General features: G+C 40.4%; 2 protein-coding genes across 6 annotated transcripts in view; both read right to left on the reverse strand.

Moving 5' to 3' along the window:
* Positions 1-13,185, reverse strand: part of clcn1b (chloride channel, voltage-sensitive 1b) — a 28,596-nt gene extending 15,411 nt beyond the window's left edge. Inside the window, exons 1-3 of the mRNA XM_038711162.1 lie at positions 12,726-13,185; positions 2,197-2,422; positions 150-281 (exon numbers count right to left, since the gene is read on the reverse strand). Of these exons, the coding sequence (XP_038567090.1) occupies positions 150-281; positions 2,197-2,422; positions 12,726-12,776 (409 nt within the window). The 5' untranslated portion in view covers positions 12,777-13,185. The remainder of the gene's footprint in view (positions 1-149; positions 282-2,196; positions 2,423-12,725) is intronic.
* A 1,107-nt stretch (positions 13,186-14,292) lies between these two features.
* Positions 14,293-27,026, reverse strand: casp2 (caspase 2, apoptosis-related cysteine peptidase). 5 transcript variants are annotated; one of them, XM_038711168.1, is made up of 13 exons: positions 26,892-27,020; positions 26,425-26,472; positions 26,169-26,332; positions 25,131-25,301; positions 23,035-23,223; positions 22,741-22,810; positions 22,204-22,295; positions 20,948-21,130; positions 20,263-20,391; positions 19,423-19,513; positions 17,961-18,161; positions 16,214-16,323; positions 14,293-16,090 (listed from the first exon to the last, which is right to left on the reverse strand). In XM_038711168.1, the coding sequence occupies exons 3-13, from the start codon at positions 26,316-26,318 to the stop codon at positions 15,956-15,958; spliced, it is 1,521 nt and encodes a 506-aa protein (XP_038567096.1). In that variant the 5' UTR covers positions 26,319-26,332; positions 26,425-26,472; positions 26,892-27,020; the 3' UTR covers positions 14,293-15,955. The 5 variants fall into 5 exon arrangements, with proteins under 5 accessions (XP_038567096.1, XP_038567100.1, XP_038567095.1 ...); XM_038711172.1 differs by lacking the exon at positions 26,425-26,472 and having other exon boundaries at positions 17,973-18,161; positions 26,892-27,026; XM_038711167.1 differs by lacking the exon at positions 26,425-26,472 and having other exon boundaries at positions 26,892-27,026.
* Positions 27,027-27,449: the final 423 nt, after the last annotated feature.

The following is a 27,449-nucleotide window of genomic DNA, read 5'->3' on the forward strand; positions in this document are numbered from 1 at the left end:
ACGACAGAAATAGAAAGAGAAAAGAGGGCAGAAAAGGTGCACTACACACAAGCATAAAATGAATTATTAAAGACAGAATAAAGCAAAATCGTGGTTCATCCAACTGCAAACTTGACAGTAATTTTCTCTATAACTGTTGCCTGTGTTACCTTGCAGGCTCTTGGCACTGGCGTAGTCCATACTCCAGCTGACCAGAGCCATTGTCAGTCCCAGAAGAACCAGGAATATCCAGTCCTCCCCCATCTTGGTCACTATGTACCGCCGCACACGAGCCAAACAATCTAGGACAGCGAGATAAAATGAATGATTCCTCTTGAATCCATTTCTCATTTGATTTAATCACTGACAGTTAGTTATTGAAACAATGCCCAAGAGGGAATCATTCAGTGTGATGACGGGTACAGTGATGATGCTATAGCTCATCATGGAGGTACTTGTCAGTGCAGTATGATCTGAATGGTTTGTGGTTTATCGACATTTACAATTTATCGATGTGTGTGCATTCTCTGGAAAAAGGTTTTCTTCAAAGAAAAACACAAAGATATCACAAAAAAGGCTATTTTACTCATAGCCTACATTAAAGTGTTTGCATCATTTACTGAGATAAAAGTAGCATCTCATTTCAGTGTAAAAATTGTTCTTAAAGATGTTTTAGTGAGTAATAGTGGGGTAATTTTTTCATACTTGACAAAGCTCTTTCAAACATTATCTAGCACCTGCACAGCCTTTGTAGTACTCCATATGACTAGTAAATTGACTGTGGAAAATCAGTAGAGTACCCCTTTGAGTTTACCTGTGCAACGTAATGCAATCCAATCCTCAAACAAGGTATCAGTAATGAAAAATATTTTCATGGGGTGGCTGACAAACTAGCATGAACACCAGAGTTGAATCAACCTGACACGGTGTCGACATAAATGAAACAGTACTGTACATGAACAATAAAGTAGTAATTGTATCAGGTTTGCATTAGATGGTACAGGTGTTCACAATATTAGGTCCAGCCTTTGTAATTAACAACAAATTTTTAGTTAGTGGTTGGTAGGCTGGTACTATTGAGGACACTGAGGTCAGTGGTAGAGGACGTATTCAGATCTTTTACTTAAAGAAGCAATACAACACTGTGAAAATACTCAATTAAAAGTTCTGCATTGAAAATCATATTAGGGAAAATAAGTTAAAGGTTTAAAAATAAAACACAATGCAGAAATTAACATAACATTAACCCTTTTATGTGCTTGTGGTGGGTAGTTAAATCTATAACATCATCAAATCATCATCAGCACTTACATGTTGTGTTATTTGATGTGTATGAGTATGCATGTCAAATCTTAGTTTGAAAAGTAAATATAGCTGTCAAATAAATAGAGTGGAGTAAAAAAGTACATTTCCCACTGAAATGTACTGAAATGGAAGTATGAAATAAAAACACTCAAGTAAATTACAAGTACCTTCAATTTGTACTTAAGTACAGTAGGCTACTTGAGTAAATCTGGGAATTTATCATTTTTAGCAACAGTTTAGCAAAAGTTTACTTTCTACGACACGTTTGGTGTTTTATATGCCGACTCCAGGATGTTTTAGACTTGATATATTCAAATTTGATTACTTTTAGGTCAACAATAATAAAGAGGTAAACAGTGAGCATTCTGTATTTTTATTTTCTGCAGGGTGGATAAGGCTTTGAAACAGCATTTAGAGCTTTGTGTATTGGGCAATATAATGTAGCCTACAGAAAATATAAGTGAACATCTGAATGATGAATAAAACATGTGTGGGGCACATTAGGGACTTGTGACCTCAGTATGTAAGTCCAACTGCCTCATGTTCGGCGTGGCAGCCTAACTAAACTATAGTAGTGCATCATATTTTACAAGCTCATCATGTTGCATGTAAAATCATAATGTGCAAAGTAACCAGTAACTGAAGCCATCAGATAAATGCTGCTCCCTCTAGAATGTAATCTGATAAAAGTACGAGGGTTCACAAAATAAAGTTAAGTGCAGGTGCCTTAAAATTGTACTTAGTCGGAGTAAAAGTATTTTGTTTATTTCCATGCCTGTTGCCTGGTTACCACATGAGATGTCATGGCAACCACTAAAGCATGACCATGGAAAGTGTCATCGCAGTTTGCATATTCTTCGAATCTGAATTTTGTTTGTTTGAATAGAATAACTCCACATTCCTGCAGGTCACCTTGGCATTTGGAGTAGGGACGAGGCTTTTTGGTGGAAGAGGCGTGACTGTGATGCGACTCCAAGGTCACAGGGTGGTGATGTTGATGATGCCGCCGGCCATGCCCTCTGCGGGCGGTGGCTGTGGTGTTTTCCCCTGCCTGTCTCCTCCATTGTCTCTCTGTCAGCAAACGAGCAGCCTCCCGCTGGGCAAAGTTTCCCAGCTGCTCCCTGTACTCACCGTACAGCTGTAACCGAGAGGAAACACTGACAATCACTATGAAACAAAAAGCACCAAGTCACAGAAATCACAGTTTCTTGGGCGTCTCGGGAAAACAACATGCCAGATAGGAGAGAAGGGACCAGAAGAGAGGGAAGAGAAGGAGAAACACCCCTGACAACTGAGACTTGGGACAAGGATAAAACTAGATCCAGCATGGAGAGTCTTGAGATAACGAGAAAGAGAAGGGGAATGTGCGGCGTATGTGTAAGGGATACACACCAGCCTGAATACCCTGGCAGACAGAAATAGACAAAATGGGCATAGAGATCGGAAAAACCCCTCCCTGAGAGGAGGCAGGGGCCGGAGAGGAGCCAGAGGAAGAGATCCTGGAAGAGAGGACATCTTCCCCTTCCGACACACACACACACACACCCTGTAATCCAGTGTGATCAGTTTGCACTGCCCGCGTTATAACTGTAGAAGCTGTAAAATACTGCAGATCCAGGTGCAGCTACAATGTGCAACTGATCCCACAGATCACACGCATCCCACCAAAGCAAGAAGCTAAATCATACAGACGGCTGGCTGCCACACATTTCGGTCTCATGTTCACACAGGAAAGGAGAGCTGACACATCCAACCAAGAGGCCCAGGACCAAAGGACCAGAAAGAAAGCTCAGCTAACTCACCGTGATCACAACACAAATCCACAACCTCATCTGACGTGAAATGTTTAAAGAATTAAGAGTATGATACAAAGAAATTAGTGTTAGTGATCTGGCTTTCTGTGGTGTCAGTACACAAAAACTGTTTCACATAACCAGTCCACTATAATCCATGAGTCACCACAACCACATGACAAAGTCACTGATATAGAAGTTTATAATTAATACATGAATACTCCACATAGTAGGTGGCCAGCAGTTACACTGTTAAAGGCTCATGACAACATTTGATGCCTCTAAATCGTCTAGCTAGTTATTTTAAACCTCACTACACAATACCAACCACAAACTGTTATTCAGAACAACTGATATGAGCCCTAAGTGTGATGCAACAGCAGACTAAGTGAAGTGAAAAAATGAAAACCACTAATCTCAGTTTGCATTATTTGGCCTTATGCAAAAACCTGGTTGAATATTACTTTGATTAATTTGTTTTAGCTTTTGGTTTGCTGCCAGAATAATGTGGTTTGCTGCTAAAAGCAAGACAATGATGTGGAAAAGTTTAGATCACAGGCAGCAGGAAAGCATTTAGGGATAATTTTGTGTGATAGAAAACTTACCTGTCTTTACTTGAGTTGTCCAGATGTTTTAAATGTCATCCTTTGGTTATTCCTCACACATTAAATTGTCAATTATCTCCATAATGTGTCGAACAAAAATCTGATGCATTGTCTTTGTTTCTCATGTGTAAAAGCACATGATGTAAACTATACTGTACAATCTATCATGGTTTCACTCTCTTATTATCATAGCTTTTTATAATACTGGATCAATTGTAATTTAATCTCACAATAACCTCTGCAAAACTGAAGAAACCGACGCATGTAATTTAAATTTGAGCTGTGATTCTGAAATTAAATGATTTGTGATTTTCAGTAATACCAAAAACACATGAGCACAACAACTGAAAATAGCAAGTTGTGGAACGTCTCGTTGTGTTTTAAGTAAAGGAAATGACATACGACACAAATTATAACATAGACAGACGGCACTTTTCAACTGCTTTGGAGTTAGAATTAAATAAAAACAAAGTTTGTTTTGTTGGCCCATCAATTTTTTGAATTTGTCTGGAATCCTATTTAAGTACATTTTATAGAAATATAACACTATGTTTAATATACTGTATAGCCTATACGCTATAGTCATTTGTTCAATATATTTCTTTATTATTCTTATAATATACATCTATCTCCATCTAATGTGAGAGGCACAAACCACAGCCACACCGCAACATGAAAGCTATAATTGGAAAAGTCAATCAAAATATGTAAACAGATCCACTAAAATAACTTACAGAGATTAAAGACACAGAAGAACACTGGACTGTGTCATTACCTCCTAACGGCAGAGAATTAAAAAAATCACCGTTCATCCTCTGACCAGAGGGAGCCTTTAATCCTCAGGTCTTTACCTGTTCCTCATCAGTTGTCTTTAGCATGGTGTGGTAGCAGCTCTGTTCCTGTTCTGTCTCCTGTCCTACACTGCAGACAACCGCACCACCACCAGAACCGCTGCACTACACATTAACGCCAAAGCACTAATCCATCAACATCATCAAACAGGCGCGGACACCAGGCACCATCAAAACCAGGGACAGTAACAAGAGGAACCTGTGCACTGCTCACAGAGAGGGAAAAATGTGTTACTTAAGCATTTTACTTTCCATGCCATATCCTGCCACAACAAAAAACAGACGTTTATTGTCAAATAGTAGCAAAATAGTGCAAAACTATATTTTCTATTAAACTGCATAACAACAGCATCTTCTGTTGTGTTTTTTGTTCTGTAGATGACTTGTTTGTGTATTTCTGCATTATCCCAGCCATTCACCCAGTTGCTTTTGCATTCATTTAACTGATCATAGATGTAACTTACTGTATACTGAGTTTGATCTCTACGTGCTTGACAGTTTTACACAATGATCATGTTGTCAAATCGTCAGTACTTTTATTTATGTGGTTTAAAGCCTTGTATATAGCATATAGTTTAAATGTAGTGTCTTTATTCACGTGAAGCTGGATTTTATAATAAATATTTATTTGGTTAGCTAGCCAGCTAGTCAATATACACTGACTAGCTATTTAGTTAAAGGTTAAATGTCATGATTACTATTTTAAATGACAAAATTGGAATCGTTTATGAATCCATTAAGAGAGTAGGCCAACTCCACCTATTTTAGCTTTGCACTCCTATAGCAAATGAGTTACCCATTCGGACCTCCTTTCGATAAAGACCCTCTTTTGTTTCTAAAATATTTATAGTGCTTCACGTTTCCCTCCCCTTTAAAAACATTTTTTTATAATTTTATTGTTTTCTCATATTTTAAACATGTACATTTTAATGTATTGTATCATTTAAATGTTGGACATACAACTGTGAGTAAAATAATAATCAAAATTATGAACCACAAAATGCTACTAAGCATAACTAGACATACTCAATTTTTTGTTTTGTAGTGTGATTTCATTCAATAATATTGATATGTAAAAAGTTCACATGATATACATTGTAGTTTCCCAAATGTGAGGATTTATTGTTTTTGTCTTTTTTATATGATGACTTTTTGGACTGTTGGTCGGACAAAACAGTCAGTTTGAAGACATCACCTTGAACTCTGGCTCTATGTCTTATGACAATTTAAATAAGTTAATATATTGCCAATAAAAGGCCACTGAATTCTCAACAGGGAAATAAATCTAAAAGAGGGACTGACAGCGTGAGAGAGACACTGAAAGCTGCAATTCATTCACGTCAGGTGACTTCGCTTCCTCCATCTCTCAACCCTTGTGTTTGCTTTGGTGTCACCGTGTAACCTCATACGTCCATCTCTGCCACACGGGGCCAAACAATGACATCAGCAAAGCTTCAATCCCCCACCTTTCACACGCTTCTGAACACAGTCGCTGTCCATTTTTGACTCTCCAACTGTGGAATGACCTTCCCACTCCAAGTCAGGACATATCACCCTCTCTTTACTCCTCTTCCTCCTCTACTCACACTAATTTACTCTCAGCAAGTCTCCCTCTGTCTCCTGTCAGGGCTCTTATTATTTTCCAGCACTTTTTTCTCCCTACGGACACATAAAAGTAGTCAGGCGTAACTGTACGGCTGACACTCACGCTGCTCATTATTAGTGTTTTGTGCTCTACTGTAAGAACTGAAGCTTCTAATGTTGTGCTTTTTCCAAAGGAATTATGTAAATCATTCCTACCCTTGGCTTTATTAAGAATACAAAGACAGTGTCTTAACTTATGCTGGTGAGCTTTAAAGTAATTCATGGATCTGCCATTTATGAACTGACTGATATTACCGTGAAACACAAGAATTTCAAGAGATAAACAGCTGTAAACAAAAACAGGACCAAGCTTGCAGAGAGTAGAAGAGGGAGGGCTTCAGTCACAGAGGGAGCTGCTAATAGATGCCGAGATTGAAGGGCAGTGTGACATTGAGAGTTAATTAAAAAAATAATGGCACATTCCTGCGTCTCCCTCATGAGAGGGAGTCAGCGCTGCATATTCACAAATATCTGTTTGGTTGTTTGTGTGGGTTCTTAAGCATGCTAAGTTTGTGTTTGTTTATGACCGTGCTAAATTAATGTTTGAGCGTGTGTGTGTGTGTGGTGAGGCCTTAACAACAGCATAGCCCTGTCCCATAGCACAAGGTTAATGATAAAATCTGACCCGCTCACTGACAGATAGATCAGGAGATTACACCCCCCCCCCCCCCCCCCAGGACACAGGCGCACACACACACACACACACACACACACACACTCCCAACTCTCCCTCCCAAACAACACACCCACACACACACACAAGTGCATGTCTCCATATGAATACACTAATTAACCAGCACAATAACATTTCCATGCCTCATCGAAACACTGTTCAAGCTGTCATGTTCTAATTAAGGCATGTCAGTGCGGCCAAAAAGAGAAAAATAAACCAAACTGTGAACTTCCATGTGATATGCATGAGCCCACAGTTCAACTTTACACCAAGTAATCCAGGAAAAAAACAATTGTGGAGGCCTTTTCATTCCTTCTAAAGCTGGTTTACATCTAAGAAGTTATGTCACAACATGATGTATAAATTTAAATTTAAGTCAATAAACAAGTAAGAGGCGGTACAAAAGTAGCCTCCTTCTACCTCTCATTTAAGTCATCGATGCATCAGTCCTTGCAAAACTGTCCCAACTTTAGGAAAAAGACAATAATAAACCTTACCAGAAATTGATCTATATTCAGAACTGTTTCAAAAGTGTTGATCCGCTCCCTCATCTTTTCAGCCGTTCCTCCTGCAGGCTGCTGCTCACTTTCTTGTGCTTCTTTAATATACGGGAATTCGCTCTCTGGATATCTTTGTCTTACATCTGTCCTTTGCTGTCTTTGCCAGGGTGGCGGATGCAGACTGTACCTGCTACCTGCCTCCATACAGTATAGACCCCGGTGACTGACAGGTATGGACAGTGCAGCACACACACACACACACACCTACACAAATACACATAGAGGAGAAAGCAATAGAGGTTAATACCGACACTTGAGGCTTCACAATAGATTGTCAGCAGCTCTTAATTCAGAGGGGCAGATTCTCGGTCAAGAAGTTGATCCTGCAGATTCCTGCAGCAGTATCATAAATGATACAGGGGGGCGCAGGACACAAGCTTAAGGTATGAAAATAATACCTGCTGACTGAGTGGAGACAATAACCATATTAACATTGTGTGGACAAGGGAGGGGGTGGGTGGGGGTATTACTGTACTGTACTTTAAGCGCCTTAAACTTGCTTTTCTAAAGCCTGACCAGACTCTAGTACAGTATTCAGTATCATGTTTTTTTAGGCTGACATTTGTTTTTGTACACAAACATGTTTTTGGCATTGACTGGTGGCAAAAATATGTACATAGGCAAGATATTTTATACAATGAACATTACATTATACTATAAAGATGATTAACTTGACAAAGACATACATATTTAAATATTGAATTAAGGAAAGAAAGAAAATACATAAAAACGCAACATATAAACCATTTGCATTGTGCACATCTACCGATATATAGACCAATACTAATTTATTGTGGATATAGTTGGTATCAGCTGGTAATTTTGACTTGCTGTTTCATCAACTGAGCTCTTTTATTTACCTTTTTTTAGTCAAGCCATTCTCCAGCTGTGGGGCCTAAAATGGGTCACTGACTGTTCTGTTGTGACCCAGCAGTTCTCACATGCTTTCTGGGTCTTTGGGGACCAGAATGCTGCTGGGTTTCTGTCCCACTGAGTGGCTGTTTGCATTTATCTGCCAAAAAACAGCAGGTTTCAGTCAGTTTGCTGTACTGCAGCATTTTATTTGAACTTTGCGGGTGTCAGGATTGGATACTTTATCACCTGGGACTACCATTGGTCTTGAATGTGCAACGTTGCTGTCAGCTTGAAATTAAGTTTATTTCAGTGTCCACACTATGTAGGCACGTTGAGTGTAAATATGTCTGATTTCGCCTTATAACGAAGTAGACTGGTATCCTCTGCAGTCCTGTTGCCCTGTCGTTTACCTGATGCATACTGGGGTATACTCGGGGGGTACTACTACATAAGATGCTTAATTACAGGGACCCATTTATAAAGCAGACCGACAATCAGTTTTGATCAGAAAACAGTGATTAGTGGCAGAAGTAGTAGTAGTTTGTAAACCTTAGTTTCTGGATATGAGTTTATCTCTCAGTAAGATTTAAACTTGACGAAAGTGATTTTCCTGCTGGTTATGTAGGAGTATTGCAATTTGGGACACGTGCGCCCAAGACTGTGATAAACTTTGCATTAGCAATGTGATGGGAATTATCAGTTAAAAGGTGTGAGGACTTACTTGCGAGATCCACATGGTGATCTGAATTTAAAGCAGGATGCAATGTGGCTTTAATCTCTTCTACCATCGCTGTTTTCTCGACTCCCAAAAGGTTTGCTTTTGGTCCATGGCTTTTCCTGACAGGTGCTGTCAGTTTTAAGTTAATCTGAGGTGTATAGATCACAGGTGCCGAAGTTACATGTGGGCATTTTAGAATCATTTATGAATCAAACTTCGCACAAAGCACATCATCAGAAATGATCTTAAGACTAAATTCAAGTAAAAATGCAAGAACATTTTTGAATAAGGCCCTTGAAACTAAATCAGTATCAGTTATTAATTACATCTGCGCTTTTCCTGCTATGACATGACAAAATGTCTGCTGTGGAAAAGGTCTAGTCAGCACCTTAAACACCTACACTACCAAAGCACACTGACGTAATCAGTTTTTAATCCTTACATTGTTGTTATTTGACTTTACCAGGTCTACTCTTTTGGGTAAATCAGTGTCAAAGTGTGCAGCCATAAAAAAAAATATATATTAATTTGTTTTAGCTAAATTAAATTCTTGCCCATTTCAGTATATCTTAAGTTTTTGTAAATAGCTCAATTTGTTGACTAGAAATTGAATTAATCAAAGAACCAGAAAGCCACTTTTAGGTGTCCATTTTTCATCAGCTGCAACTAGTTATTGCAGTTTCTAGTGTTCTTGGCCGATTCTAAGAGCATGCATGTTATTAGCCTTGAGATGCTTTTGAGAACTTAAAATTTTGGTTTACATTCAGTTTAGTATTTTGTTTGTCTTTCTACAGCTCTGTAAGGTACAACAATACATTAAATGTTTCTGTCCTTCGAGTCCACAAACTGATTTTCTTGCACTTCCTTTTTCCAAGCCGTCTCACCTCCGACTGAACTCTTGAGTGCAGCCTTTCACCTTTCTCCCTCACTCTTCCCCCTGAAACTTTCCCTCTTGCCACCCCTTGTGCCCATCCATCCAACCCCCACCCCTGAGGTGAAACCTTACTCGTGGATAAATTTAGCAGCAGTGTGACCCAACGTTCACTGACACACTTCTCCGCACCTCTCCCTCTCTCACGCCGTTTGCCTCTCTTTCAGCCCATCTCTCCCAGGAGGCCTGTTGTACAGACAGATGGAGGGCTTTAACCTTTACACAAAAACAAAGACAAGTTATTAACAATATTTCACAACATTAACGCAGCGTTTCAACTTGTAACTATTGACGTAACTACTAATAGTTTAATTATGACATTACAGCCACCTCTGTAATTGAAAAGACAGATCAAGTGACTGCGATATCATGTGAAATTTAATGGCTTAATCGTCTACATCCCAGTCATTCCAGTCTGCGAGACATTTGGCAGGTGAACATTATCCCTTTTAGTAGCCTGTAACATTTGAGACTTATGAGATCTGTTTCACTGCTGTTGACATTCTCAAAGATTCAGACTTGTGTCTCTTCACACAACCTCACTTTAACCACATCTATTAAATAAATTGTCGCACACAAACAGCTGTATCAAAGCAAGCGCACACAAACAGTATGGTAATCTGTTGTCGCCAGCCTGCTGGAGCGTGTCTGTCAGTGTGACACAAGTCCACAGAGGGTGCTTCCTGTTTGGAAAGGTCAAGGGTCGACAATAGCTGTGTAACTTGAAAGTAATTAACAGAACTTTACAAACCCAGCAAGCATGTATTTAGTAATCTGCAAGTCAAGAGGATGTCTAGACTTCTAGGTCAAAACTGGGTTAAATTTGGTTAAAAAGAAACCTTTTTAGAAGTCTTGTTAAGTGTAAAGTTTATTTTATGGGTCTGAGATATCCAGATAATTTGTTAATAATTTTGTAAAGGTTTCCTGAAAAGAACTATGCAATTAGGTGCTAATTATGGGAAAAGAATGTTTTATTTCTCATACACTTTCACCACCATCTGCAACAGGTGTGCATTAGATAACACTTTGTTTGTATTATTAAAGGGAAAACAAAGACAGAGATCAATTGGTACACATCCAATTATCTGCTTACAATTAATAAACAGAGCAATTCAACAAATATAGAGAATAAAGTTTTCAATAATGAATGAATCATCCATTTGCCATCCCGGCTTATCCTATGGAGGGTCTTGGGTAAATAAATATTCAATGAGTAATAACTCAAACTTTAAATGGTGCTTTGCTTTCAAGGCAATTTCCTACTTTCTATATAATTAGAATCAAAAGGATCTAGAATAATATTAGGACATTACAGGCCTATAAAATAAAGCCTTGCCAGTTTTTCTTATCCTGTCTTGTCCCATTACTTTTTTCTATTTGCTCATATTTATTCAATTCCTATGTAATTTCTTTAATTATTTGTGCAAGCGCATTCATTTTGTGGAATCTTGACATGTTTAATGACCATAACGCTGTTAGTGTGAAGCAGGTCCTCAATGCAAAACACTTTTAAAACAAACTGAACCCAGTTTTAAATCCAACACTTACTAGGAACAATAAAAACAAAGCTTCTGTTGCAACCTCGCAGAATCAGCATTCATCTGTGAAGATTTAGCCAACTAAACAATCAACATGAAAATATACTCTGCCTTTTCCTGCTGCTGATCAATAAAGAAATTGTAATAGGATGCTCTATTAACAGCTCTACACATAAACTCTTTAAGTCCCGCCAGGCTCTAATTTCCACACACACACACACACACGCCATCACAGCTTTCACACCTGAGAGATGTGAGACTTCGCAATGAGACATTAAGCCTGTAAATTGTGTGGTTAATTGAGATTTCTTATTTATATCTGATCTGTGGGCCCCCCTGAGGGGCCAAGATTTAGAGATTTGCTGTGGGCAACCGTCCATCGTCTCAGAGGAGACCTTATAATTCTTATAATTCAAATTTAACTCCTTCTAAATGTCCTGTAAAAACGCTGGACGTAAACACAATGCTGAAATGCTGATCTGATGCTGTTAGTCGTGTGTTCATAGAGCAGGTGTGATTCGAGGAACTTAATAGTAAAAAAGTCAAAGACAGACATGATGCTGCTGGGAGGAATGACCATCATTCTGTGTGAGCATTTGAACAGATGAACTGGGGGATACAGTGACATGACTTCATCTCAACACGTACATCTAACCTGTCTGCTCAGGTTTCCTGTATATAGGTATTTATATCCACCAACACAGAAAACAGGAAAGACTTTACAAGGCTGCAGCTTAAGGAGGCAAACAGATAAACAGGGTCACAAAAGAGAATTGCAGATGAAGATATAATCTGCATAAAAAATCCCACCCAAAACAATGAGATTGATGTGTGAAATCTAAATAAACGATAAAATCCTTAATTGGATGACTTTCCATCGAATGCCTTCACTCAGTGTTTCGTAGCGTGGGCGGTGTGAAACCAGTGCAGACTGTGAATGTGTCAGAGGGTTGTTCAAATAAACTTGACAAGAAGTAAAGAGAACAGAGGAGGAGACTGAGAGCACTGATGCTGGACAACAATGGATGCAGCAAATGAAAACAAATGACCTGGAGGTAGTTGTGGAGGAATAGCACTAAAAGCTAAGGTGCAAAAGAACTAGGGAAAGTGAAAGATGGTTGGAAAGGACTAAGTGACAGGTGGGTAGATGGGGAGTTGAGGGAGGTGAAGAAGGTGGAGGGGCATCAAATGAGGGGAAAGGAAAATACATTTTAAGAGACAGATATGACAGCAAACAGGCAGGCAGGTAATGAAAGATTTGGGAAAGACCTACCAGGGTCTGTTGGTATCTCAGAGCCTTCCTTTGAGACGCATCTGCAGCCATTGACACGCTGTCACTGATCCAAAAATAACCTCGCTGGACACCCCAGCATTTCCAATGGCTTGGGCAACACCACACACACACACACACTCTCTCTCTCTCTCTCCCTCGTATAAATGTACACACACAAACACACTTTACACCAGGTCAAATAAACACGCAAACATCTTCTAAAGTTTCTCAAACTCCTATAAACTCATTCTCAAACACACTCATTATATATCTAAAAAACTCCACAGATGATGTCCTTCCTGAACACACTCTTCTCCAGATGATCCAGAGGCTGCGAGCCATCCAGCTCCACTGCAGACCTGACAGACGCCCGGGCAGAAATCAGGAAGGCAGACAAAGCAGAGCAAAGCCATCTGATGAGGCAGTGAAGGACGTAGCGCTTTCCTTTATTAGAACTGCAGACACCTAATAACACACACAACTTGTTGCCCTTAGCAGCACCCTCCCTGCCAGCCGGCCATTAGGTGTATGTGTGTGTGTGTGTTTGGATGGACTGTTCCTGTTTGGACAGGGGGGAGGTGGTGGGGGCTGGAAGGGCACCCCCCATAGGGCTGCCCTGCAACGTGAGCAGGAAGGTGCACATGACACCCCTTTGACAGCTCACACCTAATCAGCCAATGATGCAAGGCAATCCCCATAACACTCACATGCTAAAGCAGTCCTCCCTTAGGGGAGTTTCCTTTTTTTTTCTTAAAATCACCCACCCACTCGTATGGTAAAAGACCCCCCTCAAGACACTTGTACGTCCCACTGTAGAGCACAGTAAAGTGATCTCCATGTTGCTTAACCTCTCTCAGATGTCTGAAGGAGCTAATACAGGAAGGGAGCTAAGCGTATATGTGCTGCACATCATTCGCTAAAAGCTGAAAAGCTCACAGGCTTTCAGGGTAGACCACCCCTGCTCTGCACCCCCAGTGAGACAACATCCCACCCAGACAAGTTAATCTAAACGTCTCTAACTCATCTCATGGTTCTTCCTCTCAGGCTGATGGGACAGGGCAGCCATTATGACAACCACAAAGACACACACAGATCCCCCTTAACCCCGCCCTGCTTTGAGGTCCACACGCCAGCACGTAACAGCCTAATCTCACAGCTACAACAGAGGCCAGCGAGAAATGTGTTACTCTGACCGCCAGCGCGTGTGTGTGTCAAGGGAGAATGACTGTGGACAGCTGGCTGGGCCTCTATCTGATACACTAAGAACATTATCACTGGGTGGCAGGCAGTGTGAGGGCTACATACGTCCCAGTCACAGCACAGAGAGACCTGAGCGCAGCGGAATAGTGGGGAGCCAGTTATACAATACCTGAGAACGGAGAGGACAGGCTGTATGCTGGGAACAACACACACAAACACAGCAACAAGGTGGATCAAATAAAGTGGAGCATACACAGGAGCAGCATTAGCGCAGAGGGCTACCAGGTTTCAGCTTAAGTCAAATAAATGCAGAGGAAAATGCAGATACACTCACATGCAGCTGTAAGAAAGAAAAACAAAACAAATGTTTGTCTTGTTTGAAAACCATGGCTCGTTTATTGTATAGAACATTTGGCAGTCATTGGCGTTGACAGAAATAAATCTCTCCCGGCCCCCCCACACTGCACCTCAGCAGAGCAAGTTCTCACCCTGAAGGGAAGTTACCCTTCTATATTAACACTCCAATGCTTTTGTTTTACATTTCCTAATTAAAAAAAACAAAAACATAAGAGGAGTGAGCACCTTCCTAGACATGGGTAAACTCTACCACAAGCACCGTACAGCTTAAAAGCATCTTTGTTTACATATGGTTAACAATCAATACCGTTTTTCCACCATATATTGTTTTCTTCACTACAACACTGTTGTAACTAAACACACTGCCCCTGGTCAGGACTGTTCTCGGAAACATCAATGCATACAATGCCTTGAGAAATTGATTTCTCTGTGTGTGGGCGTGCCAAAGTGATACAACATACTGTGAAAGCTCCATGGTCATAAATTTATCTAATAGACCATCCTCACATGGTTGCCATAGAATTGTTCATGGAAGACATGTATTATCCTTATTGTATAAAATACAGTAAAATACCACTGGAGGGGGACAAACTAAATATGCAGCCCAGACATAGGGAGAAACACTATTCCGTGTTAGCGTAAAGGTCAGAGTTCATACTGTAGATGTATGACCCCACAAGTAGCACCGCATTCCCCTGGCAGCCCACCACCATGGCAGAGACAGATATATGGTAACACAGCTCACATGAAGTGAAATTTACAGCAAGTGGCTTCATAAAATTTAAGGTTAAAAAGCTGAATTTTCCTGACTCAATATCTGCAAACAAAAGTGAAAAAGTAAATGACACTTGTTTTGAAGCTGCCCTGTAGGTGTTTTTCCTTGTCATGAGAGAAAAAATAAAAGCAAACTTCTCTAATGAGAGCAGGACAAAACCTGCTGCAAAGACTTTACTGTTTAAAAATCACTGTAGCTGACTATAACTAAAATAAAAGCGGTCTGCAATCATAACAGTAAAGAACTTTGAACTGCAGAGGATATGAATAATATTGATGAAAGGCAAATTATTCAAGGTATTTGTCTCTGCTGTGCTGCCCCCCGCCTGTCACTATACTAACAACAAGAAATGGTCACAACTTATTATAAACATTATATACAAATAAAGACAATGGGCCTAAAAATCCTTATAAAAACAATTTCATACAAAATAAAGCCACAAAAATAGATATGTGTACAAAATACATTTTAAGAGAGTGAAACCTCAGAGTAGCTGTGCAGTAAGAAAACAAACAAAAAAATACGATCCTGTCTTTGACTAAAAAGGATTAACATCTAAATCCTCTAACTGGCATTGACGCAGATACACAAGTAAGTTGTTTGCAAATATGTTGCCCATTTCCAAGTACATTAACATAAGCGTGCTCCTTTTTCCTTTCCAAGATTTGTGTATGGACGTGTGTGTGTGTGTGTGTCTGTCTGTGGGTTTGTGGAGGCAGTATTTACACAGAAAATATGAATGAATAAATCCTCTGTTTGGGTGTGAAGTTGGAACAGGGGAATGTGTGAGTGTGCGGCAGTAATTGGCGTGGAATTAACAGTGGTGGGCCATTATTGAGTGGCTGTAATGCAAGGAATGGTCTGCGTGTGTTAATCTGTGTATGTGCATATTTGCACATCAATACTGGGGCTGGTACTTGGGGAAAAGGTAGAGGTCTTTACACAAAGAGCTGGTGAACTCCGACATCTCTTTACAGCGATGGTGGGCGGTGCCAGGAGCGTAACCCTCTCGCTCCTTAATACGCCCGTTGACCTAGAGACAGAAAAATAAAAGACAGGAGGATCAGAGTAATGTCTTTAAGAAGTTAACGTAATAATAAAGCATATTTTACACTGTGAATGCAGTAAATGAAATGATATAACACTTTATGTTCACCTGCACCATGATGTCTGCAAGGTGTGCGTCTCTGGCATGGAGGCGAAGTGCTGTGTTAAGTTCCTGGATAAACCAGGATCCTCTCTTGGTGTTCCGCATGGCTGCAGTGCCTTGAGGATGAAGAGGTCAAAAAATAACAGGCTTAATACATCGAGATAAGATGCAGGGAGACAGAACTAACTATAAGTCATCAAACAATAATAACTGCCGTGGAAAAGTAGTAGACCAAAATAGGTGAAAGCAGAGCTCAAAGGAAATGTTATCAATCAATACGATTTTAACCCTTGATACATTTGTTCTTAAGAGTAGGGCTGGGAAATAAAACAAAAAGGATAATGATCATGATATAATTTACCTCAATGACAATATAACAAATGTTCAATAAATATTTGATTTAATTCATTTAAAACATAAACAAATTAGTACTTAATATTTCTATTTAGATATTTATTTTGTTGAAAAAAAAAAAAAGGCACAAAAAAAGATTTGACTTCATTTTACTCATGCATATTTTTTGTATTTTATGCTCTCATTGGCTGGATGTGGATGTCGAGTTGGCTGACTTCTCCAAATATTTGGCATGCTACATGTCTGGCAGACGTCGGCGATGTGTCAGAAATGTGTCGGGGAGCTGTTTTGTTGCGCCATTGAGTAGTTCACACATAACGACTGGTGACCACCGATCAACCGCTGATTTACTCCAGATCACAGCCTCACGGTCGCCGAGCTTTCCGAGCGGCAAATCATGCTAAAAATCGTGCAGTGTGAACTAGGCTTAACTCTTTGAATGAGAATACCACCATCACTCAATTAAATTGGCTATTGATGCTACTGTATAACACCACAATATTAATTAACATCTCAAAATGCAAAATGAACTGATGATGCACAAATTGAAGGTTAATTTGTCTCTGTATATAATAAGGTCAACCTTAGGGAGATCAGATTACCACGAGCTGTGCTTCTGCAAATGTGGAACTTCAATGTAATTTTCATGAATGAACACTTTCTGACATATCCGTAAGGGCGTGTAGCCCTATATGGTGTCATAGGGGCGTTAATTATGCTGATTTACCATTCTCATGACGTAACACTCAATTACACACGACAGGCATCACGTTTACAATTGCCAAAGGCATTCATCATGTTTACACATGCCGTAACCAGTTATCTGAAGTTGGGAGCGTTAGCTGAATCTGAAGTGGTACACTAATAGGAAAACAAAAACGTTCTTGCATTAGTCCCGTTGCCTTTATTGTTTTATTCCACACACCTGGCACCTACATTATCCACAATGCAAGTTGATCACCAACAGTTTTGTTGGATATTTGGGTGTTATGCTAGTATTGGCAAATGTATCCTTGAGTTGCTAGCCTCAGGGTTAATCAGATTTCACACAGCTCCCTCTGGAGCCACAAAAGGCTTTGTACAAGTTGCATAAGAACTCCCCAAGACTTCGATGTGCAAAATCAGTGGATTTTTAAAGACTCCAATATTATTCATATTGGTTGTTGCAGATAGTTCTTGTGTAGGCTGCGTGCATTACTGGTAGAAAACAAGGGCACATTAAGCCACAGTTGGGTACAGGTGCAGAACAAACAGACAGGTGGGTCCAGACACTGTATAACCTCTCTTTTCTCATTGCATGGATTACTCTCTACTGCTTCATTTATTTTACTCTTCAGATAAATAAATACCATATTTCATTAATAAGTCCTCCCCAGAATAGCAAAAGGGACAAACTTACAAATTCTCTGACCTTTGAGGGAGGCGAAGCCACAGATCATGTCAGAACGCTGGGGCAGTTTAATCCTAGGCCTACCCAGATCCCCTCTCTGTCTGGAGTTTGCATCCCCCTGTCCTTCCCTCCCAGCATCCCGCTGTTCACAGCTTGGTGAACAGGTCCTCGATGGCCCATCTATCTGCTCCACTCCACAGTCCATCTCCTCTGGAAGACAAGACAGTCTCAAATTAACCTCAAACATCCAACAGTTTTAATATCTGGTAAGAAAAAAATAGGGTGGTGTCAGTGTTGAGATGCTTTTTCTCTGACTACAAACAACCATTAGACTACAGTAGGAAAAATCTCGAGGGCACTGCTGTTTTTTTTCTGTCGCAGTCTTGACTTGATCTCAAAACGAGGACTTGTCTTGGACTCAATTTAAGGGGCGTCTTGGCTGCATCTCAGTGGAACATTTTGATAAATCAAAAATCTAAATAGCAAATACAGTAATCAGCTCACAGTTTTTAAACTGGATTCTTGAAATGATCTCTGAAAGGAAAGCTAACATCAGTAATTTGCATGAGCCTCAATTTCTGTATGAAAAAAACCGCATCAAAACGATTTCAGCCATTTCTCCAGTGTAGTTTCATTTCATTATTACTAAAGCTATTTGCAGAGGCAGTGGCCAACAACATCTAACGGCCTTACGGCAGCACACCTGTGGTGGGCTCTGTGGTGGAGTGAGGGAGTGTGTGAGAGTAATTAGCATTGCTCCTGAGGGGTCTCAGAGTTAGTCAAGAGTGTCATCAGCCATGTAGTCAGACCATAACCTCCATCACTAATTAGCTAGGAGCCTGGTTAAGTCACAAATTAATTACATGTTTATGGACTGTTATTATACTACTATTGTATTACGTTTTAATCTAGTCTACAACAGAACACAAATGTCAAATTTGACATATGACACCATCCACAGCATCTGGAGCTGTGTGGCTGACAGACAGCTGTGAAATTGTCACAGCTGTCCCAGTGGCCAGGAATGTAACAGCAGACAACCTCTGGACATGTGGAGGGACAGGCAGGCATCTGTCTTTTCTTACTCTTATAGTAAAAGATTGTATATGTTGCAGGGATCCAACTGATTTAAAATAGGTAGCGTTACAAAAATATATTCCCATCTTTATATTTGTGTATTATGATATGATCCCTTATGGGTCCGCTCCAGTGTCTTCTCCCAACCGCACATGCCCCAAATCCTGTGGACACACAGTTGGCCACTTGTATTCACCATGATGACACTACCGAAAGCTTATGACTATAAGTGATGTATGGACCTTACATCCAATGTTTAATTTATTTAGATTTAGATTTGCATACATGGCTACAATGAGTAGTCTACATGGGTTAGATATACTGTATAGGTAGGTTATGTTTCAGGTAAAATGAATGATGATAGAGGGGTGTACAGAATAAGACAGAGTCTTACCTCCTCTGCAGGCCTGGATAAAAAACATCTTGGGCTTGTTCTGCAGCAGGGGACAGTGCGCATTGTCAAAAGCTTCAAACACCCAGTCCAGCTGAAATGGACCAAGGGACACACATGTTAGATGTCAAGCTTACGTTCCTTCTCAGCCACTGCACTGAGAAGGAACAACGAATGCCACCTGGCTCTGCCATCCCTACACACAAAGCAATCTCAGTCCTATCTGTTCTCATCTGTGACACCACGATGGTGAAACGAGCTACCACACGCCGTCAGAGCAGGGGTGTCCCTCTCAAACTTCAAGAAGCTCTTGAAAACTCATCTCTTCCGAGAACACTTCCTCTTATAACACTAACCTCCAACATGCACTTCCTGTGCCCTTCTTCTTCTATCGCCTTACAATTCTCTTGTATTGATTGCACTATTCGTTAACTCTTCTTCCTAATTCTAGTATCTTTTGTCACTTGCGGATCTCATACTTTATTGATGCTTGTATGTAGTTCCTCAAATGTAATTTGCTTTGGATAACAGCATCCGCTAAATGAGTAAATGTCTGAAAAAGGGTTCGCATCTACCCTTGAATGGCATTATGAATCAATCAAGTTTATTTATCACATGTAACCTTATATGATGCAGTCGGAATTACAATGAAATCTAACCCCGCCAGATCCTTTAATTTGTGTAAATTGTGAAAATGAAACAATAAATTTGTTATAGTAATAAATATATGTGTAGGACTGTGGGGGCCCTTCTAGGTAGGACCATAGTGGCCTGAGGGTAGAGCCTTCCAGAGCCTGTCAGTGTTGGCATACATCAACACAGAAAACGATCAAACAAACACACCTGCAGGAGCTGTCCATCTGTGCCATATATAGCTCCTTCGACTCCATGGGAGAGCAGACACACCACACAGCTGTCCATTGACCGGTGTTCTGGCCGTCGGCAAAAGTTCTCAATGCACGTCCTCATGCCCTACGCAAAGAATAAGGATTCATGAAAACTGCAGTTAACACAGATAAGCATGTGTCCAAGGCTTTCAAAGTTTTCGGTTGCAAATTGCTTTTTTAATACCGAACATGTTGATAAGGCGATCACATGGTTACGATCCTTCTAGGTCTAAGTAGTAAATCCATTTAAAGTCAAGTTGTTCCCACCCCCACAGCAAAAACTTCGCAAAGTGTCCTTCAAAGTGTCTTTGAGCAAGACGCGGACAGCCAACACGCTTACCCATGCCAACCGTCTTAGAATAAGCTAAATGACTAAAATGTGTAAAGTGTCTTTGCTTTGTGATAACACTGATAACACATCGAACAGCACTGAAAATATGAGCTAACAAATATGTTAAATAATTCTTACACGAGTGATTTTCTCAAATGACACAAGGTTGTTCCTCTCCCTTTTAAACTTCCCTTTTCTAGCTTTGTCAGATAAATGAGATGGATGGATTGTGTTTCAAATAACTTCCAGTAAAAAACAGTGAGCATGCATCTGTGTGTGTGTGTGCGTGTGTGTGTGTGTGTAGTGTTACCTGAGCACTGAGGTCTCTGTGTACTGTAACCAGGTAGTCCAGCTCTGTGAAAACCTTCCTGAGGACCTCGTCATCCACCTCACCTCCCTTCCTAGTGTCAAGGTCGGGCGCAGCACAAGGATCAAAGGTCACGTTACTGATCACCAAAGCAAAACCACGAGGGGATGAATTCATTCTGTAAGACTGGAGGGCAGGAAATAAGAGAAAAACAAAAATAGCATGTTAAAGAAATGGAAAGGGCAAGAATGGATCAATGAGTCAGAAATAACCTCATGACAAAGCATTTGCAAAACATATGTTTCTATAAAGGGCTTTAACACTGTTGTATAGTTCAGTTCAACAAACAAAAAAATCAAATACATTACATTATACTAGTATGACTTTTTACTATGGTTGGGTATCGTTTAAAATATTACGATACCAGTACCAAAACCAGTACCCTTAAAGTGATACTGATACCAAAATAGTACTTACTCGATACCTTGCATAAAATGCCACCTGTTGAAGCCATGGTAGTTGATTGGTAGCCTATTATTATTTTTATTGTTGTTGTGGACAAGCAAGGTTATCTTTTTTATTTTTTTTTCTTGTTTCAAATAATTGTTACATAAATGTATTTGGAAATTGTATGAGATGGTTCCTCAACCTCAGCCTCACAGGTAGTAGTATGCAGGGAAGGAAGACAGTTTTGGAGTTTTTTTATATTTGAATGAGAGAAGAGTGAAATAGTTTAGTGACCAAATAAGTTATGGGAAACAAATTTAAGGAAATTTTTTGATATGTGTGTTGAAAGTAAACAATGGAAACTTTCAACAGTGACGAACATGCCTGAGGCCGCAGCCGAAGGTGAGCGGCTGTTCAAATCACGCATGGACTTGGCACATGCAGGCCTTTTTTTATTTATACAGTTTATGGTGCAGGCACATGTAGGGGGAAAAAAAGGTTTGCTCTTCTCTTTCTTTCGGTGTGTTGTTTGCGTGTTTGGCTGCAAGCAAACACCTACAAATAATCATTTTTTGCTAGAATCTGGTTACAAAAAGTATCAATTTCGATTCTACTTGATACTGGGCTGTTTCAGACGATACCATAAAAGGTATCGAGTAACGATGCCCATCCCTACTTTTTACAAATAAAATACATATAATACAATAAATACATATATAGGGACTCAAGTCTTTCAAAGGGCCGCAGGTAATGAATAACTAAAAAAGAAAGCAACCTGTTGAACTGAAACTTGATTAAGAGGAGTATTTTACCTGTTGGCAGTGAGAAAGGTAAAAATCAGGAGTGCACGGGAGTACAGGAGTGTTGATGGGACTATCTGCATCCAGACTAAACTCCATGGACTCTGCCACACACACAAACACAGACACACAATGTTAAACTGTGGTTGTTACAAATGAAATTGCTGATACAGGTTTTCACACCATCGTGTGTTCCCACCAGCACTTGTATGACAACAAACTTTGTATTGCAATGCTGTGAATGAGTCACTCCTGGGGCGTGGCGCCTGTAGGTATGGACTATAAAAAATGCTAGAACCACCACACTCCTACACTTGGGATTATACAATGAACAGTTCACACACAGTAAAGTCTCTCAAGCTGCTGCTGGCTACAAAATGTTTTTGTGTGAAGTATTTTCAATTATCTGTCTATTTAAACTGGACAACAGATAAAGCCTTATCTCCGGACACCACCCCCAATGTCTCCACGGAAACAGAACAATATTGCCGACAACATGGGACACCTATTTTTTTTCCTGAATGCAGGCTACATTGCAGTATAACTCACCATGTGTCCTTGCTTTCTTGGCAGGGATTCCTTCTTGAGTGGGAAGTGGAAGAGAGGAGCCCACAAACCTCTGAAATTTAAAATCACGCACAAATTATGAATGACTAAACATCAGCTGCTTAACACAAAAAAACTAAGATTTTGATCTTTGCTGTGGCAGCTACTGATGCTTGGTGTGGGAATGAGACAACTGCAATCATAACTTAACTATTAAGGAATCTCCTGCCTGCTGTTTGACTACCTCAGCAGGTCATCTGGTTGTCTAACAAGATGGATATGGTTTGTGATTCTCACATCTGTCGACTTATCTCTTCCTCCTTTCTTCATCTTTTGTGTCTCTGTCCTCCTGTCTTCCTCCGTGACTGGGACCAACCCTCTGAATGATGACTCTGAGCATGGGCTGCTATCTGAGGCTTGGACTGGACATGACGAGGTGCTGCTCACCTCACTCTTTTCTTCTCTGTCTACAGACGATGTCTGCAACTTTTTTTTCAGACTGTGAGCAAGTACAGTATCTCACAAAAGTGAGTACACCCCTCACATTTTTGTAAATACCTGATTATATCTTTTCATGTGACAACACTGAAGAAATGACACTTCTACAATGTAAAGTAATGATTGTATAGCTTGTATAACAGTATAAATATGCTGTCCCCTCAGAATAACACATCACACAGCCATTAATGTCTAAACCGCTGGCAACAAAAGTGAGTACACCCCTAAGTGAAAATGTCCAAATTGGGCCCAATTAGCCATTTTCCCTCCCCGTTGTCATGTGACTCGTTAGTGTTAGGAGGTCTCAGGTGTGAATGGGGTGCAGGTGTGTTAAATTTGGTGTTATCGCTCTCACACTCCTTCATACTGGTCACTGGAAGTTCAACAAGGCAAATAACTCTCTGGGGATCTGAAAAAGAACTGTTGCTCTACATAAAAATGGCCTAGGCTATAGGAAGATTGCCAAGACTCTGAAACTGAGCTGCAGCACGGTGGCCAAGACCATAAAGCGGTTCAACAGGACAGGTTACACTCAGCACAGGCCTCGCCATGGTCGACCAAATCCAGAGGTTGTCTTTGGGAAGTAGACGTATGAGTGCTGCCAGCATTGCTGCAGAGGTTGAAGGGGTGTGGGGTCAGCCTGTCAGTGCTCAAACAATACACTGCATGAGATTGGTCTGCATGGCTGTTGTCCCAGAAGGAAGCCTCTTCTAAAGATGATGCACAAGAAAGCCTGCAAACAGTTTGCTGAAGACGAGCAGACTAAGGACGTGGATTACTGGAACCATGTCCTGTGGTCTGATGAGACCAAGATAAACTTATTTGGTTCAGAAGGTGTCAACAATGTGTGGAGGCAACCAGGTGAGGAGTACAAAGACAAGTGTGTCTTGCCTACAGCCAAGCACGGTGGTGGGACTGTCATGGTCTGGGGCTGCATGAGTGTTGCCGGCACTGGGGAGCTACAGTTCATTGAGGGAACCATGAATGCCAACGTGTACTGTGACATATTGAAGAACATGATCCCCTCTCTCCTGAGACTGGGCCGCAGGGCAGTATTCCAACATAACGACCCCAAACACTCCTCCAAGAAGACCGCTGCCTTGCTACAGAAGCTGAGGGTAATAGTGATTGACTGGCCAAGCATGTCTCAGACCTAAACCTTATTAAGCATCTGTGGGGCATCCTCAAACGGAAGGTGGAGGAGCGCAAGGTCTCTAACATCCACCAGCTCCGTGATGTCATCATGGAGGAGTAGAAGAGGACTCCAGTGGCAACCTGTGAAGCTCTGAACTCCATGACCAAGAGGGTTAAGGCAGTGCTGGACAATAATGTTGGCCACACAAAATATTGACACTCTGGGCCCAATTTGGACATTTTCACTTAGGGGTGTACTCACTTTTATTGCCAGCGGTTTAGACATTAATGGCTGTGTGATGTGATACTTTGAGGGGACAGCATATTTACACTGTTATATAAGCTGTACACTCACTACTTTGTAGCAAAGTGTCCTTTCTTCAGTGTTGTCACATGAAAAGAGATAATCAAATAATTACAAAAATGGGAGGGGTGTATTGCCTATTTGGAGATACAATATAATTGAGCTGACAATTATGCAAGCTTCTCATTTAAGACAAATAAAGTTCTGTCTAAGTCTTGTGAAAATGTCAACAGTGACGATGCCTGCAGTAATCTTTGTTTAGGAAGTTTTAAGCACGCCGCTAACCTCTTATAGTTTCTGTTGTCTGCATGACTAGTCGCCCTGCTTCTACCTCTGGGTCTTCTTCAGTATGAATACTCTGAGCAGAAAACAGTCCAAGAACTGCACTAAGTCTGGTAAGAATCTGCTCTGTATACTGTAGCTGTGTGTGGTGATGCTTGATGAAATGCACACTCACCTCTACATGTGTCTCTCTGCTGTCTTTTTCTTGTGATTGTGTGAGCAGGTCACACAGGTGCTGCTGTTCAGTTTCTTGCAGAGCTGAGCAAAAGCTGGTAAAGGCTCTGGGCCCTCTCTTTGGTAAGAGTAGTAGTAACTGCCAGCTTCGTTCCTGAGATGTTTGTTTAGCCTAGATTAGAGGAGACTACATCAGAAAACTAACTAAATCACTGACAGTGTGATAATTGTAAATCAAATGCACTATCATTATCGTTGCCAACTGTTGACTCTCTACAGTTAAGTGTCACCAAGATCTGTCTAAATAAAATGGCATGCACTCAAGCAGACATTGGTTGTTTTAATGGGGGCATCTTCAGGGGTAATGAGCATGGTCAGGTAGGAAGAAATCCTTGCATTCACATGGAATTGTTTCAAAACTAGGCTTTGTCTTGGGCATCAGTGCCGCATAAGGCTGCAGTAACATTAACACATATGGACTTTACACTCATACATCATACAGTCCACACCACACATTTACAAAACGTTGCACAAGTATCTGAGACACTACACCTGTCAGTACTTGATTACAAGGTAAGTAGAACCAGAGTGATATGAAACCTCTGAATAATTCTAGTCACTTGCACTTGAGCTCAAAGCAGTGAACAATAGAACTGTTATAATGGTATGCAGTTTAGCCAAGAGATGAATTTAAATTATTTTTAAAGGCCTAAATAAGTGAATGTATATTGTATTTTACAATAAAAAAAATACTGAAACATTCCCTTTAATCATATTTTGACACCTCAAATTTATCACAGCACCCCTCAGGGACTTTCTCCCAGGTCGTGAAACCTCAACCTTTCCCAAAACTGCTGGCTGCCAAGCAACAACCAACTCACAGCAAGTTAAACTGGTGTTTATAATATTTAATGTTTAGAAGGCTGACTCAAGTTACAGATTAACATCTGTGAACAGTCATTTGATCTATCTTTTGTTGAGCTTTATTACATGAGGGTCCTGCATGAATCGATATCCATATATCGGTCTGTTCACATACCATAATTCTCTCTGCCATGCTCTCGGTTAGGATGTCGTCCGCCTGCAAGGACTGAATGAGCAGCTCATCCACCACCAGCTGCTTGCAGAGAATAGCAGAGCGTTTCCGCAGAGCCCGTCTGTCCCGCTCCAGCATGCCACACTCCAACATTTTGCCCCAACAGACTGAGTAACGTTATAGGACAGGTAACAAGACACATGAACTTCCGTAACAATAAAACCACAGTATAACGAAGTGACAGACAATGTCAACAAACCTCAGCGTGCTGCCACAAGTGTGGTCTTTCTTCTTCTTTTTTTTTTAACTTTAAATAGCAACGAGACAGTAAAGTCGTACCCTTCACTTTTTGGGGGATCAATCGGACATGTTTTCCAAATAGTTGTACAATAGTTAACGTATCGCCACAAAACAGTGAATGAACAATGTACTTTTAAAAGCCATAACAAAACCACTAACAATACTAGCTGAACAACGCAGGTGTATAAAAGGAGCAGCGAACTAATGAGTTAACGGTAACTAACGTTAAATGTATAGCTTTATATTATCATATGAAAAAAACGTCACTATGCAAGAGACTGTAGGTAAACAATGTAACGTTACAGTTAAACGTTGATGGCTAATTACCCCCGTGCTAACTAGCTAGCTAGCTCATATAGGGATTGCTTTTTTTTTTCCTTTCATTAAAGTGAGAGAAATGTAATTCCTCCCAAACCTACTTCTTACCGTTCCTCTGTCTCTACAACACAACACCAAACTGTCCAGAACAACAACAAAGTGTCGAAGCGTTTAACACTATTTCACGCAAATTAACAACATCCCGTCCTCAGTCCACAAACCAACTTCCGCGGGGTATTCAGTGACAAAATGGTTGCGGGCGGGGCTACAAGTCGTTGTTTTGGATTCTGACCAATGAGAGCAAAATACAATTTGAGTGGCGTTTCAGATCTCCAATCACCGGGTTTCTTACAGACAGGTTGACCCATTGAAGTGAACCTACTGTAAGGCAGAGGATTCAAGGGCATTTTGAATTTGAATCTGTTTTCTGTAAATAAGTAGCCAATTGATAAGGAGCACTTTGAAGATAGGGCAAACAGTCTACTAATAAAAAAAAACTATTTAACTGGAAGAGGATGGACTGATTTCGGCTCAAAAGGAAAAAAAAACGCAGTAGGATTCAAAATAAACTGATTTCCAAAAATGATAGTAGCATGATCATAATATCAAATTTAATTAAGATTATGTAATTAACAGTGGTGGAATGTAATATGCCATTTACTCAAA

The sequence above is a fragment of the Micropterus salmoides genome, unplaced genomic scaffold, assembly GCF_014851395.1.
Source record: "Micropterus salmoides isolate LMB-PRFRI ecotype aquatic unplaced genomic scaffold, ASM1485139v1 Ms_hic_scaffold_11, whole genome shotgun sequence".
NCBI classification, from domain to species: domain Eukaryota; kingdom Metazoa; phylum Chordata; class Actinopteri; order Centrarchiformes; family Centrarchidae; genus Micropterus; species Micropterus salmoides.